This window comes from Meleagris gallopavo, chromosome 7 (assembly GCF_905368555.1).
Source record: "Meleagris gallopavo chromosome 7, MGAL_WU_HG_1.1, whole genome shotgun sequence".
Classification (NCBI taxonomy): Eukaryota; Metazoa; Chordata; class Aves; order Galliformes; family Phasianidae; genus Meleagris; species Meleagris gallopavo.
The window spans coordinates 31,605,594-31,625,838 of NC_139410.1; the positions used below are offsets into that span (position 1 = coordinate 31,605,594).

The window sequence follows — 20,245 nt, forward strand, 5'->3', positions numbered from 1 at the left end:
TGTTTGGAAGGATGAGAGTTTGAGAAGAGAAAGGCAAATACATGTAACAGATCCTAAAATTTCTACAATCTCTCTTGTAAACTTCAGCGCTTCCACAGTTCACCAGCTGTAAGTATCTGTAAAACCAGCCAGTAATAAAAACAGATTAATTAGGGCACATCCTTTCACATGTGTAGAATAGAACTAGAAGATAGGACTATCCTCAAGAGTAGCACTGCAGCAGGGCTGGCTCATCAGAAAAGGTAAAACAGGTGTTTGAAAAAAAAGCATTTACCACTTGACAATCAGCACAGGTTGTTTGTGTGGGTTTTTTTTTTTTGTTGTTGTTTTGTTGGTTTTGTTTGCTTATTTTTCTATTTATTTGTTTTAATAAAAGGTCAGGAAACTAGCTAATTCCTTTTCCTTTTTAAAGAAATATCACCTACTTCTAGTTCAGCAAAATTAAAAGTATACATAGGTAAAATATAATAGAGTGATACAGAAAAAAACATTCCAAAAGTATTTTTCACCTGTTTTTTTCCCTTTTGTCCTCCTGGCTCACTGACAGCCCCTCCCAAAGACATTAACCATTTGTACCCTAGTAAAATTTGAAAAATGTATTAAAAACTCATTCAGTTATGTTTTTTCGAACTAACATCAAAATTTTTTTTTTTTAGCCTCGGTAACCATTTCTCCCATTCCTAATGCAATCAGATCTGTCAAGCCATCAACAAAAATCATTACATATTTTTATGTAATTGCTCCATTTTCTTAATTCTATACAGAGGGCCCTTCCAAGCAAGCAGACATTAACTATTTCTAGCCTTGTTAAAAGCAATAACATCCATTTTTTCTGTGGACATTTACCATCCACAAAGTATGTCTACAAAACTGTGAAAATACTTGCAGAACTCCTTAGCAAAATACAAATACGTTCACTGTTCTCAAAACTATTCAAATTCATTTGAGAAAAAAATTGGAAAGATTTTTTTTTTTTTACTGATTTTTAAATAGGTCTTCTTTCAAAACACAGATTTATTTTAGACTTTATATTTGATGCAGTTATTTATGAAAGATGTATATAAAAACTTGATCATCAGATATGTGATGCTGTGATTAAAACAAGCATTGAGTGTTACCAACACTAGAATTATATTCCTATCAGAAATATCTTCTTTAAAAATATCTTTTTCAAGTAGCATTTTCTTTCTCAGTGTTTTTGAACACATTTTAAATTTACTGGTAGCAGCTCTAAGGAAATATTCATCATTTTTGATAAACTTTAATGACATTAGCTCACAGAAACAAATACATTTTGCATACAAAGGTGATAAACTTTTGTCACTATTTTCTCACAAATGTCTTTGCTTTTCAAAGCCTCTTCAGAATTAAAATTGTAGGAGAAAAAGATAGTTAAAAAATCCTACTTAGTGAGGGATAAAATCCATCCATTTCTAACATACTCTCAGTCAGTATATGAAATTGTCTATTCAATTGCAAAGCAAATTAAATATAAATGATATCTAACTATTTACAACTATTCCCACAAAAAAGCTGGACTCAAGATCAAGGAATCTCAGGAAATAATTATTTGAGAGACTGAGATTTCCTAGCTGTGAAAAAAATGTACTGCTTTCCAACAGAAATCTGAGACAGCCTGAGACCGCTGTTCTCTAAAGCACAATTCAAGGTCCACCTCATTTCTAAGACTTGTGTGCTTTCAGGAGGAAAAAAAACAAAAAGGAACGATAGAAAGTATTTTGATTTTAGACTCTCTTAAAAATGCTCGGAAGGTTTTAGAAGAAACTTTTCTACATATTTTCATAGTAAATAAATTTTAGCTAAAAAAAAAATACTCTAAGAAAAAAATGGAGATATAATAAAATGTATTGCCATAAATCAGTGAGTATTTATCTTTTTATATGTTTTAATATACATAAAAAGTACCACCAGTCGATATTGAAACAATAGCATCCTTAAGAACAGCCAACCTTTCTCTCGTGCTCTATTAAAGACTTTCACTTCCTTCAGGTTTATTCCAAGGCCAGTCCTCATGGTCACAGCATCCGTGGCCTCATTCTTGTGGCCTCTTCTAATAGAGCCATTTGCATGTGCTCTGCCAAAAAAGTTGAAGATGTCTGATCAACAATCCTCAACTACTTCACACCAAACAAATGACTGAAGGGCAGTGGAGAGCTCATCTAACAGAAGGTGAAAAACCTGCTCTCATCTATGATACTGACATGCTTTAGGTTTCAGTATCAAAAACAGCCTCTCTTTCAAACTGCATAGCTTTCTGCGATCCATTCTGTGACCTTGCTAAGGAATGGCTAATCCTACAAAGGTGAAGCACCTAGCACTGAAATAACATTTTGAGACTCAAATGCTTATGAAAAATAAATTACCTGTCAGACCAGTAGATGTAAGCTCCGAACACCGCAACTGAAAACATATCCACATTGCTCCCTGACAGCACAATCTCCCGATTCCCTCCACTCTCAAGGTCAATTCTTTCTATCTTGTCGGTACGAGCATCACACCAATATAATTTATTTTCCTAAAGATTAATTTTAAAGGAAACATCAAAAATCTTGTCCAAGTATTTCATTAAGAGTTACTAAGATTGCTGTGAAGTGGAGGACATTGACTTTAATGAAACATAATAGATACCAAACATTTCAAATTAGAATGGAAAACAAAGAAACTAACCTCATAGTCAACGGAAATCCCGTTAGGCCACACAATCCCTAGGCTCACGAGAACAACCTTCTCAGATCCATCCAAATATGCCTTTCCTATGCAAGGAATCTGTCCCCACTCTGTCCAAAATAAATACCTAAAAAGTTACACAAATTGCCTATTAAAATTTAACATAAAAGCAAAGAGATGAAAATGTATAATACTGTCTTTCAATTGAAAACAAAATGAATGCATCATCACTGTCAAATAGGTACTTTAAAACATAATCATGCTTAAACATCTTTGAATAACCCTTAGGGGATAAATGTACTGGTTTGATAAACTACTTAGACAATTTTTTTTTTTCCGATTTGTTACATATGAAGTAACTCTTAAAATCATAATTTATCAGTCAATATGAAATTCTATGATTAAAGAATATAGTTTGGTGCTTGGGAAAATAAAACCAAAATAGAAATTACAGGAACAAAATCACACATCTAACAAACATTGAGATAAAACATGAGATGTATGTCTAAATAAAAATATTAAATAGGAAAGCATTTAGGGAAATGCTTTCTTATTAGGGGAAATGCTTTCCCTATAGGGGAAAGTTGTTTTCCTAGCCTCCCTAATGATCATGGGAAAAGTTTTCACCTTACTTATCTCTGTATGCATTGCTGGCACAGACACATCACTGATTCAAGGTAAGATGCTATGATAAATTTCTGCTTTGACCTCCTACTTTTCAATCTGTTGCTTTAGACATAGCAGAAGGAGGCTAATGAACCTGCAGACAGTGCTTCCTTTACTGAGATTTCTAACAGCACTGTTACATGCAACTGAACTTGTATTCACAGATCTGGTCAGAGGTGAATATCCTTAACACAGGGTATCAACCAATTATTTACTACAGAAAGGCAAGCATTTGATATTCAATTACGCAGTATTCTCTCAGCCTAGTTATTTAAACAAACCAAGCAACCAACATTAAAAAAACGTAACTATCAGATTTAAAAAAAATCTAGAAGCCTCCAAAGAAAATCCTGAAAAAGTAACACACATTACTTAAGACATTACTGGAGCATTGATGGTTAGAAATATATTGATTATATCATTAAATTAATCATTAAATAGCATAGAAAGATTTGATCTTCCCAAATGTTCTTAGAAGCTCTAAAATACTTCCATTTTTGCAGTGTTATGCTACCTAGCTATTTGGTATTTATATTGCAATGCCAGAAGAATGACAACTTTTCTAGGAACTATCCCACATATAAGTCAAGTAGCCGACACATAGATGCGAATAACAAAATTTTGATGTAGTTGTAGAATTAACTTAAAAAAATCTGTGAAGAAAATAAAATAAGAGTTTAAAATTCAACAATGCAAACACAAATGATGTTTCCCAAATGTCTTCAATGGAGGAAGATTCAAAGTCTAAGAAATATTTCAGAACGACCTTTACTCTGTATTTGAAGCACAGTTTTGAGCTCTCTCAGAAAAGTTATTTAATTGTAGAAGAAAAACGGAAACCAAGTGCGTTTTAAATGAATAAGTACTCCTGATGAGGGAGAAGGACACTCCTTTACAGAACTACACATTCTTAACTTTAAATAATGCTATCAACCAGCTGAATGCTGGCTGCTTCATATCTTGGTATAATTGGCAGATTCAATGAGATCAAATAACTACTATTTTCCGCTCTGTTCTTAAAGCTGTCAACTGAAGCTTCAAGAGAAATGAAAAATGTGAAGACAGGGCAAGGAGAGGGCAGGAAAGGAGGAACACTTTTGAATGTTTTGCCTGACAAAGGGAAAGAGATGACAATAATGCAGAGGATAAGCAGGTGTTTATCTTCCTCTATAAAGACATACATTTACTTCACTACAAAAACATTGCTATCCTAGTTGCATGAATTAACTTCGATTGGAGTCATCTGAATAGTGCACTTTGTGGCACAGTACTAAAGAGAGTCCAAGCTTTTATGTTTTCACAGAACTTATCTAAGTATATTATGCACATGCTGAGGAAAACTACACTGTAAATGAAATACTGTTCTGAAGAATTTTGGTGTACTCTTCTGGTCTAAAGAATTTTATTGGACTCTTAGGCAATATTCTGCAAAGGTTATTTTTTTTTTCTTTTTTTTTTTTCTTAACATATGAACATGTTGAGCACAAAGTAAAAAAATAAAATAAAATTATCCAGATCCTGACAAACAATGTAAATTCTGAACTGTGAAGAGATACGGCCAAGATACCAGTGGTGCCACATGAGCCCAGTCATAATTATTTGTGACACAAGCAACTGCATTATGCAGAAAATAAAACCTACTTTTACTTTCACCTTCGCTTTTAAATGCATTTCTAATCTGCAAAATACACAGTTCACTAAAACTGAACATACTCTTTTAATTGAGCCTGGGAAAAATGAGTGACACATCTTTGTCTATTGGTTTGGGAAGAGGTAGATTTTCAAATGCTTCTTTAAAACTTTGATGTACACCATGTGGTTTATATTTTAGGAAGGCAACTGTAGCAGTTAAATCTGCTGAGTTGTAAATCAACTCAGAAAGTACATTTCATATTCCAGTGGGGGAAAAAAAAAAAAAAAGATGTCCTTTGGAGAATTTACTGCTTCTGTGTTACTTGCAGCTCTCCATCAGCTTTATAGCCTGAAGGAATAGAAACTTCTCATTTCTATTAGAGATACATTGTAGTCTCATCAAATAGTTGGATGAGAACCGATGTAATTTTTAAGAGTTACCCATATGTTTATCTGACATAGCTTTCAGCTAGCCTGGGTAATCTTGGTTGATGCAGAGTGATGTTATGTGATATTGGTATTTATAACTATCAGAGGATGTGCCGTTATACTATTTCACCATCACAGTGAGATCTTCATTAGATAGTGTGACTTCTTGAGGAAGCCGAAAACTTAAGTACTTAACAGATTTAAGCAAGTTTCCATGCAATGGATACACTTCAGCTAAAATGATCGTCTTAGAAAGTGAAAGCTTGCACAGAGAAAATATAGTACTTCCTGCAGATGAAAATTCTCACGATATCTTAAGAACATTTTCTTCCACCTGGATGCAGTTATAGCAAAATACATCCCATTACAGTATTTTGGGTATTATTAAATGACTATATTAGTAGAAAGGCCTTGATTCCTAAAAGTTTCATTGCGAACATGCAAATGTTAAAAAAAAAAGAAAAAAGTAGCTATAGTCATGTTACCCTTTTTCGGGGTGTACTGCAATAGATCTTGGCTGGTCCAGACCCTGGGATATGATTACATATCGGAATGAGCCGTTGAGCCTGGCAACTTCAATTAAGTTGAAGCCATGATCTGTCCAATATATGTTACCTAGGAAAAATATCGTGAAGTTACTGAAAAAAGAAAACATCACTTCGAAAACTTAAAAATCTTAAATGCATAAGTTAAAACCAAAAACTGACTGCTACATTTCACATTTTAAACTGCGTGCATCTGGTATTTTAGTTTTCAGTCCTTTTTAGCCTTCTATTTTCAAGTATAAACTTGTATTGCTGGTTGTCACAATTGTGACTATCCATGTAAGAAGCAAGACAGTTAAATATCTTTTTCAGTTTAATAAAACTGAACTCACTCCACACCAAAAAAGAACACACCATACTTCAAGAAAAAAAGAAAAACACAACAACACAACATCTTTGTGATATACTAAGAAAATAATAACAAAAAGTATTAGATAATTGGAATACTATAAATTAGTGATGAACGCAAATCAAATTATTTAGCGTTGAGTGGAAATGCAAGAGCATACAGTAAGTCATCATAGCAATACCTGATGCAAATAAACTCCTACCTGCTATCCAATCCACTGCAATGCCTTCAACTCTTCCCAAGCCATTTGTAACAACATCTTCTTTCCATGTTTGGTCCCGTTTAGATCTGCTAATTTTGTTGAAACCCATGTCGGTCCAATAGACTGTATCATTACCTATAAAAACATAATGAAAACTCTTGGATTAATTTAGTTAACTTAGCCCAGATGTCTACATCAGTGACCATAAAATTTGTAATCATTCAGATTAAGTTCCGCAAGTATCAAAAAATTTAACTAGGAAGAAAAGCGATAAATTTGAGTGATATGATAAGTGAATAAAAATTGGAAAAAATACCTAATTCATCTTATATTATGTCTGTTAGCTTTTGCTAAGATTTTTTTTTTTTTTTGTGTGTGTGTGTGTGTGTGTGTGTGTGTGTGTGTGTGTGTGTTGAAGTATTTCTTTAACTTGTTCTCCATGCCATTTCACTGCAGGTAACTGTCTATAAGAAGGAAGAGATGGACCACTACACAGCATTTGAGTACAGAGTTACTTTCACTGACCATTTAAACTCAAAGGCCAGGCTGAGAATTCGAAGTGGAGAAATGCATTTTTCTCTGTTGCCACAAAGTACCCCTGGTAAATGGATGGGGAAAAGCAAGTGATGACATCCCTCAAGCACAATTCCATCTATTTCTGTTGTCAGAGCTCAGAGCTATCAGTGCCATGTTGCAATATACATTCTGATTTGGTAGAAATTAATTGAAGTCCTCAGAATGAGGTACTCCACCTGCGAAAGACAATCTCTTACAGCCAGAGAGACCAAAAACAGTCTTTCTTACATCAGCCTTAAGAGAACTAAAATCCCCTCATTTTTAGGAGGTACCACTGATCTAGTAGCTGACAGTAGCAAATGAATTTCATTTCAGAAAAGGTTCCTGTGACAGCATGGCTTCTTCCTTAATCCTCTTTCTAGTATGTTCAGTATTGTGAGAGGGCAGTTCAAAGCACATGCTTCTAGAAGACAAACTTAGAAGTAAATACTAACTAGTCGAGTATGGAAACGTAATAATCATCCTGTAAAATATATTGAATATGATGTTTTGATATAATTACTTAAAGATGCGCCAAAGAAAATAAATAAATAAATAAATTGTAAGTATTGATAAATCTTATTTATTCAATGCAAAACTTTCCAGTCACTACATTCTATGTATTGCATTGGATAACGCTCTTTGATTTTCAGGTACCTCTTGATAGCTTAAGAGAAATCACACTCTTGCACTCTATAGTGAAAAATACCCACTAAATTAATTTGTACTAAACTAATAAGGATTCTTGTAGGTTACAAATACAAATAATATTCCATATATTATTCCAATAATATGCTGTACTTCAGGATTTTATGGTAGATCTCTTCAAAAGCAATGTCTCCTATTTATTTCCATGGAAACTACAAAAGATACAAAGAACACAAACACTTTTTGATACAGTAAACTCTCAGCTACAAGGCACTATTTTTCAAAGTTATTTTTACATCCAGCAAACAGTGAATGATATCCTAGGATATAACTAAAGCTCTGAGCACTAGCTGGCACTGGTTTGAAGGCAAAATATGCAAGTAAGGGAGCACTGTGAAATACTAAGAGAACTTGAAATTTTGCTAGGTAGACCTACCAAACCATCAACAAAAAAGGTAGGCCAAAGGTAGAGAAGAGTTTAATGAGTTTTACTTCTTATTTGTTGGCAAAATATTAGTGATATGTGTGTGATGAAGCAGTCAAACTGAATAAGAAGGAAGAGGCCTGTTTAGAAGTTTTTAATTGTTTTCTTTTCCATTTTTAAAAGCAGTGGAAACATCTAACATATGCATAAAAAACTATACAGAATATTTACCTGCATGGAAGTCTATGCCCACTGCAAATGAGGTTCCAGATATAGGCATTAAAGCTTCCATTTTATCATTTGGATCAAGAGGAATTCCTCTAATCCCTTCATGAACAGAATACATAACAAATGATTCTATACCTAAGGGAAAAATCAAATAGGTAAGGAGAGCAAAATGGAGACTTTCCCTATTAACAACACTTGAGAAATTAAAAACATAGTTCTCCCATACTGTTCAATAGTTGTCCAGGATGATGAATCCAACTCTTTAAAAGAAAATCCATCACAGTGCATATCCAAGTTCTATCTATTTAGCAAGAGACAGTTCCACAGAACTCAACGAAAGTGCTACTCAGGACTGTGTAAAACAACTTCTGAGGCATGAGATGCATCTCACCTCATTCAGTCATGCACCCACCCTTTACAAACAATAGAGAGGTACATAGTTTAAGAAAATCATGCTTTGGATACACTTTAAATGTCTACATTTGTGCTATATTAATAACAAAACATAAGCATTGATTTCTATTAAGTAGGAAGAAACAGTTGAAATGAATCACACCTTTTGATAAACAAAATTATAACAAGTATTTTGTTGCATTCATCACCCAAGTCCTTGTAATAAAACTCTTCTAAGTTTTAAGCTCTTCTAACTCTTCTAAAGGAAATGACTTAGCATGCTGATATATCACTCCCAATCTTGAAGCTCAGCTATAATAAACAAACAGGTTTCTTTTCATTTACATCATTTCTTTTAAAATTTCTCTTTGTAAAAATATTGCTAGTAGAATAACTTAAGAACGTGTAATAAATGTTACAGATGTAATATTACAAAATTTCTTTCAAAGAATATGAAATCTATTTAGTAAATGAAATGAACAGTACAAAACAGATATATATATATATATATATGGAATACTACCTGTTAGCTTTTTCATGAGTTTTCATAAAAAAATAAAAATAAATATAAAAATAAAAAAATTAATTTTTTTAATTTTTTTTTTTAAATTAAAGGAAGATTCAATCATCAAATCTGTTATCATCTAGAAAATTATTCAAAAATGCAACATCCAGTAGTTTCACTTTTACCCACAACTGTAAGTTATAACTATCTGAAGAAATGCAAAAGAATACATTAGAAGGAAAAAAATGTTGCCAAGAAATATACGGCAAGCACTGAAGTAAAAAACCATGTTTATGTTGCTCAATTTTGTTTCTTCTTGTAGTCTACTATATATACTGTATATATATATAGCAACACCCATAGGAATAATTAACAAAAAAAGTTTATAACTACCATGGCACCTCAAAAATGAAATGCCTTTTGCTATTTTGTATAATAATATGGCTTCACTTTTTACTAATGGTAATAGATACAGTAGATGCAGTAGAAACCCAACCTTTCAGACTGTAGTCTGTAATTAGTATTAAGATAAGGTGGATGACCAAAACGTATCACTCAAATGATGGATCAGATGGTCTCCTTTTCTGACTATTTAAAAAAAAGTGAAAAATGTACCGTAGTGTTTTCCATAAAAAGCTATACATAGCTAAATAAACACTTTAAATCCTAGATTTGTCTCTAAATTTGTCACTACATTAAACTCTTCCATTTTAATCACCAAAATAAATAAATGAAGTTTCTTTATAAACTACTTACAGATTTTTAGCTACTGAAGGTAGCTAAAAATAAACACCGAAAGCATTTCTAACCTTTGCATGCCATGCGGTTTTTTTGGAGGTTGTAGCCTACTGTACAAACACAGGTTCTTGTGGTTTCTGATGTTGGTAAACAGAGCTGGGAACATCCACCATTACTGAATTGACAGGAGTTGCTACCTAGAACATAACAGGACAGAAAATACAAGAGGTAACAATCTGAACAGTGTAATCCTGACTAAAAAAAATGAATGTTGCTATCAATTTTTTAATAGTAACAAAAACCAAAATTTTGTTCAGGTATGTTCTTGGTAAAATGAAATTCAGAACAAAATGTTTCCGGCTATACTGTTATTTGTATACTTGGTCATGCTACACTCTTATGGTACTTACTCACCGAGAAGGCAGCTTTTTTCTTTTTTTGTTTTTTAGTAATTCAGTTTCTGAACTTTCATTTTACAGTGGAAGTATATGATAAAACTGAAAATAGTATATTAAATTAGTGAGCAGCTATGCTGAAATATTTTCAGTGACAGTCTAAAAAGTATCTCTTATTCTGACCATTAACATGTAATTGATCATATTTTAATTGTTCATCAAATGCTATACTAACCTTACATCTTCATGAATTAGCACTTGTCCGGTATAATTAAGATACCCTCCAATGTGAACTCACAGCTCTATGTTCCTACTTCAGAACTCAAACATATTCTTTTAGTGTACAAACACTTTGATAAAATATGCAATAAACAGTATACAGAATGTAACAAATACATTTCAGAAATTTGAAGCGCTATGAAGAAACACTTAAGTCTTCTAAAACTCAAGTTATTAATCTGAATAGTACTTGTTGAATTTATTTTTTATTTATAAAAATACGTTTTATATAAATATTTATATAAACAAATATTTATATTTATTCCTAAACATGAGATTTTCCTTCATCTGCATTCAAAAAAAAGTGTTCCAGTGATCCAACAATACAAATGCAAAAGACATGTAAAGTTTTGAAGTCTCATGTATCTTGAGAAAAATGGATTGTATCTAAATTGTAGAATTTAGATTACAAAATAAAATCTAGAATAACACCAGTCTACATAGAAGAATCTGTATGTACCCTCACACCACATGAAAGAGCATGACTTCCAAAGCACCTAGGTGTTTCCTAGGTTTTGTAAAAGTGTTTCTGGAAAGTGCTCAATATGGATCTGAGTGAATAACATTGAACCCTGAAAGCAAAGGCTGAGAATAATGAAGATAATTTCACATTTAGATAATTTTTAGTAACTTGAACATGAGAATCTGCACATGAATGATCTTAGGGAGGAAAAAGATGAAATTCCTATGAAGTAGACCTGCTGATTAACTATTCCCTGGATAACTGGATAATGACTAGTCACCAAGACTGAATCTCATTTATGAATAAAAACACATAATTTGTGCACGTGAGATTTGGGAGCAACTGCTGATGCATACATGGCTTGTGTATGCAAAAACGTTACTGACAAGTTCAAGAATATTGTATTTAAGTCCATGCTCCTTGCATTCATCTTCCATTACAAAAAATGGAAAAGAAAAGCAAGATCTGGATAAAATTTTAATAGCTTTGTCAGCACAAAACTGAAATATAAGACTTTCTAGAGAAATAAGTGGAACAGTTACAAAAGCCTTTCTTGTGTTCTGTGGGATTATGCTAGGACTTCTAAAATTACTTATAGATTAATAATAAAAATTGCAAATGCTGTAACTCAAAATATCATTCCAGTAAATCAATTAATGCATCTGCCAATTACGAAGGTGGCCTCTCAACAGTATGAAATTTCAGAGGGAAAATATATAACAACTGTACAATGGAAAACCTTGGTGTGGATTTCCATTTCAGTAGAAACAAAGTAGAAGTCTTGTTTCTGAGGAATTTCTTTTAAAAGTAAATGTTACATGATTTTTATTAATCTTGTACTTTACATCAAACCACCGTTATGTTCTTTAAGGATTTTGACTTGCATTGTGTAAAGTGGTCTTTTAAGTGTTCTTAGGATCACACAAGGGTATTTGGTCAACATTAGATTTTCTTTTGCTTGATTCCCAACAACAGATAAGCTTCAGTGACAGTTTTCTCAAGTGAAATGTAACCACTGCCCACCATTTTCTGAGTACATTTGGTAACCCAGACAGGCCAAGAAATAAGATCTTTGATAAATAGCAGCTGCACACTGGAATGAGTGGATGTCAAATGTCTAAAATTACTGCATATCTGACAAAGACATAATTATACATAATTACACAGAAGTCACGTGTATGTTTATAAAAACAGATATTAAATGTTCCTCCCTATCTAGAAGCAGGCTAATGAGATATTTGGACAACTTATTGTCCATCAGGCAGCTTAGCTCCATACTTAGACTACCGATTGTCTATTAGAAATCAGACAGTTTAATTTGATCCTGTGTTCTTTGGTAAGCTTCCCCGCAAAAAGAAATTTGTTTCATGGAGATCTCATCCTCACCTCTGAGTATAACCATCAACACTGGAATCAGAAATAATTTATTTCTAAAGAACCTCCCAAATATCTTCATCTCTAATAACCTCCAAATTCATAAAATTATGTGCAGCATGACTTCAAACTTACTCATATTACATCAATTCCCACTTTGCTAATTAAGTTTCAGCAGTAGTAGAAATATTTCCCCATTTTTCTGCTGTATTTTCTGTCAATTTAAATGCATTAAAATGCCTTAAAGGCAGTATGTAGTATGTTAATGACTTCATTTATTTAAATAATATTTATTTAAACTTTCAATAATTCGAGACGAGGTGCATGTATCAACACGAAATTTTTAGCAAAAAATTTAAACCTAAGCTCTTCATAGAACTCCAGTCATCACTACAGTGTAAACTGTAAAGTATCTAATAGATTAAAGTACATAGAGAGACATAATTATCTAAAATCAATAATGTATTCAATACTAAAATGTTTTATGGTATTTTACAATTGAATTACAATGACAGCTTTTTTTTTTTTTATTCTAAGAACATTTGGAAAATAACAAGGGAGAAGATATTAGACAACCTAAAAAAAATGGTTAAAAATTTTAAAATTTTTTAAAAAATTTTATAATGTACCTTGCTGTGCTGCCTTATCATATACTTTCATATGCACAACACCTGAAGTCTTGTTTCGTAGGATAGTTGGGTTTCTTCCATCTCGTTTGTTACAAGTTCCAATCTGAGCCAAATTCTGGTCTGCCCACCATAGCTTTTTATCTGTAAAAAAAATTCAAGTTTTCAAAATTAAGAGGAGTTATCATTATGAATTACAAATACTTGAAAACTATATAGGAAAAATCTTTTGAGTTCAGATCACATGTAAGAAAGATGCGAGTTATATACAATTTATAACTGAAAATTACAAAACATTACAAAACATATTCAGTACTCCTGCAAAACATGATTTGTCCACAGACCTTTCTATATCCATTCAATACGTATGTGAAGAAAACAGGAACTCAAGTTCCAAGTTTTCACTGACTTGAATGCTCAAATTAAGTATGAAAATGATCATTAAAATCATTAAGAATCTTGTTGAAATCATCAACTTCACATTGATATCAATAATAAAAAGGATCATCATAAATTCCACATAATATTAAAATAAAAAAATAAAGACATACTCGGATCATGAAGATTTCTCTGAAATTCAGACAGGATTCTAAGTGAAATCAGGTGACAAACTATGTTTGATCACTTTCTTGTACCCACATCAGTTACTATGGAATATGAATTTTCATTAAAAAGAGAAATATAAATGTCATATTATTGAAAAAAAAAATTCATAACAATTGAAACAATTGAAATAGATAAGCTATAAAAAAGAAATGTCAAAAACCTGAAATGTACATCGTCTCCGTTTCACTTACATCACTTCGGGAAAATGTTATTGAGAAACATCATTTAAATATAAGCATTAGTTTTGTTTGAAAAATACGACATCTGTCAGTGCCATTTTTTATCATACAACTTTGAAACTGACTCAATGCCTGTTGGAATTCATGCAACAGTCTGTGCAGTTAATGAGCTAGTCTTTTTTTTTTCACCTAACAAAAGCAAAAAAAAAATACACTAGTGTTAATGGCTTATCATGTCCTTATGGTAGTAAACTACACTACTTTACTTCAAACCACTATTGGGCAGTATTCCTATCAAGTTTTGAATATTTCAAGATTCATGCACAAATACAAGAGAGCTATAAACTAAGTTACAACATGGACAAAGTGAAAAGTATTAAATAAAGGAATATATTGCAAATTTTAAGATGACTTGTCAAGGAATACAGTATGAGAAAGTAATGAAAATAGAGTATGAAAAAATACACTTCTGAAAACCTTCTCTGATGCTCTCATACAAAAATTGTATTCCCTGTTGCTAAGGCATGGAAGACAGCAAAGGTTGAAAGGAGATAAAATCAGAACTCTAGAAATGTCCTTCAGTCTTCTGCTATTTCTTTATATTTGTATGCATTTAAAATGCTTAATTAGCTTTAGTAGAGATCTGAAGGATGACATCAAGACCTTAGAACAATGTTCCACAACAGTAATCTCCAGTCAGCGTTTCAAAGATGACACTGGAGTGACAATGGATAGTCTTGTGTAAGGGATTAGTCAAGTATCATGAACTAGGGATGCCCAAGAACTTCTTACCCTTGTATCATATCTGAGACTATCATAACCTCAGAATCAGGCTACTGAAAATGACCGTGACATGTTTTTGTGACTTGCTACGTGCCAAGAGAGAAAGTCTTTGAAATTTCACATACAATGCCCCAGCATTACACGATAAGGATGAGATGATTTTCTTAATACAAACATTATCTTCTACATAAGTATCTTCCATGAGTTACATGGCAGCAGTTCAGTCTAGTGAAAACTGAAGTATAAAGTGAAATTACAAACATTTATTACTAAAAAGCAAGTATTTCCAAAAGAATCATGAAATAGTAATAATGCTTACTAATTTTAAGACCACAAACTTTAACAAACTTCCAAAATGAGATCTCAGCTAAATCTTTGCAACTGAATGTTCACAATGAAGAGCTCCTTACCTAACCAATGCCAAGGCCTTCAGTTGTTTCCCTTATAACAATTTTTTTCATTTTTATCACAATTAATTTCAGCCAGCTTGTTCCCATCTATTCATCAATCTCAATGGTTGTTGGAATGAAAGCAAAACAGTCCTTCTCTATCTGGGTGAGACTGAAACACAGAGCACACCAAACATACAGAAAACACTTAGCCATTGCTAACTCTTAATGTCATCCTTCAGACATTGCATAAATGCATTATTCAGTGAAGAACTTCTGGATGTTTCTAGCTCTGGACAAACAAAAACAACGCAAAGCGCTGCTAGCTATTTCTACCAGGTGCTTTAGGAACATCGACATCCTGATTTTCAGTTTTCACAATAAAGACATTATGCATTTCTTCTAGTTGCTAATAACTAAAATACTTGCAGGAGTAGGGGAGGAAAATATGTAAATGCACAGAACTAATGTAATCTTTACCAAAGTACAGATTTACTTTTGAAGAACAACTAAGAACACACGGCCTATTTTCTCGACAAGCTCACAAGAAATTCTGTAAGAAATCTTGTCTGCTTGAACCCCAGTAATACTGCAGAATATCTGAATGACTGAATGATTGAAGCCCTCTTCTTCGCTGGCAGCCAAATAGCCAAGCAGCACTTTAACTGGCCAGCCTATCACTTTATGTGTAGCTCCACAGCGGCAACAGCACATACTTTGTCTGAATACAGAGAAGATGGAAAATGGAGTGGAGAAAAAACAACTGGAGATATTTAAAAGCTGTGAGTGGGAAACAGGGTACAAGTGATTGCAAATTTTGGATTTGGGAATAGGGTGAAACGTCCTTGTAGTAGAGAGATTTGTTGTGCAGAAGAGGAGAAAAACTGAGCTGAGGTTGTGGGATAAAAGACACGGAGTTTTGCACTAGAAGCCTTACAGGGATAAAGTTGAAGAAAGAAGTCAAAATTACCATTTTTAAGATACAAGAGACAGGAACTCAGTCTTCCCTGGTTCCTCTTCCGCTGCAAATGCTGCTGATTTGACAGTACTTCTAGCTATGTATGGAAGTTCTACTGATTTTACTCAGGGGAAGAATTTTTATTTTTTTTAAGAGTGAACTTTATTTCTTTTAATGCTTTTAAGCTTTCAAAAAAACAAAGTCATAATCAATAGATATTAATTAATTAGAAAAATTGAAAAGTGGCTTTTTATACCGACATACCAGAATATAATTTTTGGCAGCTCTTATATCAAACTCTAACGATCTAACAGCCCGACAGTGGCACAGAAACCATAGCCAATCTTCTGATTTCAATCCCTGAACACATTAATTCTCAAAGTCTCTAAAGTATGCTAAGATCTTTGATGTGATGGCCTCAAAATACGAGGTTTACATGTAAGTTTCACAGTCCATAAAATATTTTACGGTGTCTGCCTCTCATTTTCTCTTGGAAGCCACAACACCCTTCCTGAATCTTTACTTCCTGGGCAAAATCTGAGCAGTAAGATGGTCTTCTTCCACCTCATTGCAAGTTATTTCTTGGTCATGAAGGTGACCACTGGTGAGCACTAATTGACTAACAGTCTATAGTTTTAGCGCTTCAGAAAAAAGTTACAGATTTTTATGTTCTAAATTTGAAGTTATAATTCTGACAATCCTCAACCATAAACAAACTCCTATATTTGCAGTAATAAAAAAAAAAAAACAAAGATATTTTGTTAGGTAAATTAAATCAAATAAAAATGTAGTTCTGTTGCTACCTTTCCCAGAAGTCAGAATAATCTTCAGTTTTTCATGTGCACTTTTAAACTGAAAGAATATAAATGAAAATATATGGACATGCTTAGGCTAAAATATATTGCTTTGCAGCAAGTTAGCATTTCACTCATAACACTTAAAATATTAATGACTATGAAATATAACCTTTAAGCAATGTTCTTCATGAAGAAAAAAGTATGAACATTTCCTTTTTTTTTCCTCGTAATATTTATGTATCTTTTGAAGATCTTAAATGAAATTATTAAATGGAAGAAGTATGTATAATTGCAAGTTTAACATCATCAGCATTTTAATTCCAGAAAGACGAAGTTATTACTGTAGATGAACCAAAAATAAAACCTTAGATCAAAAAACTTTGGAAACTGCATTTTCAAAAAATTCTGTGCAGTAAATTCATTATTAGTTTTTTTTGTTTTTTTTTTCCCCCATTAAAGAAGTTGTTGCCAATGTTGCAGTTTTAAATATTTAAGAAAATTATTTTTTATAACCAGATAGTTTGAGTGTTTCATGATGAAAGTTGCAGACCTGGAAAACAATCTCCATTACAGTAACTGTACTCTCACAAAAGAATATAAACACTGAAAAAAAACAAAGGACGATGATCATTTACTGATTAGTCTTCACAACTATTTATTATTAGTCTATTACAACAAAACTATCTTCAGAGTGAATATATTCTGAATATGAAGATTTGGAGACGTAAGTGGAACTCTCTGGTGAAACCTAAGCTAATTTTAAAGGAAATCTATTATCTTAAGCATCGAAAGGTGCTAGAATTGGATGAAGGAAAATATCTTATGACATAAATCTATTAAATGACAGTAGCTCGTGTCAATCTTTAGAACAAAAAATTACTGTGCTCAGTTTTGATGATGTAACTTGTAACAAGAATAAAAAAACTCAGTCAGATGAGAGAGAAGAACATACTGATAACTGTAAGATATAATCCACACGGAAAGTCATAGTAAATTATTTTGGTTTTTGTTTGCATGAGATGACCCACAATAATGGATTATCTATCCTTGAGGCTTAGTCCAGCCTTTTCCATTAAATGCTTTTACATAAATTATATCAATATTCAAATATTCTGAGCACGAATCAGAATGGATCATTATATAACTTGGACGTTTATTGTCTTACAGTTCATGGTATATACCAGAATTCACTTTATGTACCCAAACCCACTCACAAAGAAAAAGACTGGATTGCAAAAAAGAAGGAAAATGTATATAATTTTCTTATTTTTGCAGCATTCTTTTCAAGAAGTGACCAGATTCTTTAAGGCATTTTATTGATATTTTATTTATTTATTTACTATTTTGTTCAAAATTATGGCTAAGGTCTTGACAGACTACCAAAAAAGCGATCTGATGACTATCTCTTTAGAGAAAGTAAATGAACAAAATCCTCAAGTAATCAACACCGCATATTCTTTTACAATTAGCTTAAAACGTAACATGCTGAGTTCAGTGAGGAAGTTCAATCATTGGTGATTTTCCTTACCACAAATATTTTCCTTTCTACCCTTAAGTATTAGTACAGAGACAAACCATTGTTGCATCACCAACTGTATGGTTTAAATACGCCCCTTGGTTTACTGTGCTACTGGATGAGACTGTTCCTGCTGAAGTGAACAGCATCCACAGTTTCCATCTAGTGTGTTGGACATGTGAGATCATAGATTTCTTCTTTTCTTCCTTCCACAATGGATACAATAGAAGATATGTCACCACATGGATTCACTACTAGTCCTTCGAGTACTGGACTGTGAATAGAGAGGGTAACACCTTATGTCACCCTATTAAAAAGAACAAATCAAAACCTGTCACAAGAAAATACTGAAAATGTGCTTCATTATGATTCTTTTATCTTCCTCTTCCATTCTTGTTAACATGACACCTGGGTAAACACTATTTACTAACACTATTTGTATGATCTTATTGAGCTAGTACATATTTTTCTTTGGCAGAGACGTTTTATATGGTGCATTACAAGTTTTCTAATGATATATGGATACAGTATGGGAAATTAAAGGACAAAGACAATCTGAACACCTTCGAGAGTGAAATGCAAATCTGGAAAATACAGACATTTTAAAAATAATAATAATCAAATTTCAAACTACAAGCATCCTATAACTTCTTACGCCTGTCTGTCAAAATTAACTTGTTCTAGCGGTTCAGTTATGCCCTTAGAGTTAAAGAACACAGGATTCAGTTGTTCAGGAACCACTGGATGAGTGATGCATGACACACGTCATGTCACACTCTCATACAAATAAAATAATGTTACACTGCTATTTTTGACCACAGTCCTAATCAGAATTTTGGACTTCATTTTCCTTCTATATATATGTTCTCATTAGATTATTAGTTTATGATTACTAGGTAAGTAATAGGCTTAATTAATCTGTTTCCATATTTAAAATATAGTTGATGGTTTTTTGTAGCCACTCGACTAAACTTACAATTTGCTTTCAGAAGATATTACAGGAAACTATTTAAAATCTTTAAATAACAAACAGGTTTGATTATACTAATCAGAAAGTTGTACAATCATTAGTTACAATCTTCTTGCTGAAATTGTGCTATAATAAATCTTAAAAAGTGTTGTATTTATCCATTTTGTTGGGTAGTTAGCATAAAGTGCAGCAACATGTTGGGAAACAGCAATTTAAAGTGCCAAAAATTGCTACACTAGCATTGTGGACAGTCCTTTGGAGATTTCGAGCTGTATGGTGAATGCAAATTCTGATGGGCCATTAGTTTTCATTAATGATAGCTTGAGTATTTATGGAAGACAACTATGTACTGTACTTAGAACTGGGCAAATTGCCTAGATATATTTCCTATATTAATGCTAATGTAATGAATGGTGTTATGGCAATTAGAAGACTGATGACTTGGAAAATTAAGGTGTATGTATCTGAAGTTTCCTGATTGAAGCAGCCCCTTCCATTTAACAATCGTTTTCAGAGAAGTCACAGTTCCCACCACCTGAGTTACTAGAAATGCATTATGGTGTTACTTTCTAAAGTTTGTTAATGAAAAAAAAAAAAAAAATAATAATCAACTAATGTATCAGTTAACAACCTAACAAAGGTAGCATGAAGGTATCTTGTTAATGAACTAAAGTGTTCTGTCAAAAACGAAATACCATCACTACCTGTTTTGATTGATAATGCACCTTGAAGGCTGCATTAAATACATTTTCTGTTCAAAAGATATAGTTTTAACATAACTTCTCAGTGGGAGTGTAGATATTATATCTCTGATTTTGCTGTACTGCTGATTTTTTTCCCATTAATTTCAATAGAAATAGCATTTATACACAGAATCATTCAGTATACGAAGTTACTATATATTATAT

The 20,245-nt window shown here is 32.5% G+C and overlaps 1 protein-coding gene across 5 annotated transcripts in view; it reads right to left on the reverse strand.

Moving 5' to 3' along the window:
• The window catches only part of LRP1B (LDL receptor related protein 1B), a 588,907-nt gene that overhangs the window by 123,983 nt on the left and 444,679 nt on the right, over positions 1-20,245 (reverse strand). For all 5 annotated transcript variants that reach the window (XM_085227675.1, XM_085227679.1, XM_085227677.1 and 2 more), the window contains exons 33-40: positions 13,143-13,283; positions 10,074-10,199; positions 8,370-8,501; positions 6,512-6,646; positions 5,901-6,030; positions 2,689-2,815; positions 2,385-2,536; positions 1,971-2,095 (exon numbers count right to left, since the gene is read on the reverse strand). In XM_085227675.1, the coding sequence (XP_085083801.1) occupies positions 1,971-2,095; positions 2,385-2,536; positions 2,689-2,815; positions 5,901-6,030; positions 6,512-6,646; positions 8,370-8,501; positions 10,074-10,199; positions 13,143-13,283 (1,068 nt within the window). The remainder of the gene's footprint in view (positions 1-1,970; positions 2,096-2,384; positions 2,537-2,688; positions 2,816-5,900; positions 6,031-6,511; positions 6,647-8,369; positions 8,502-10,073; positions 10,200-13,142; positions 13,284-20,245) is intronic.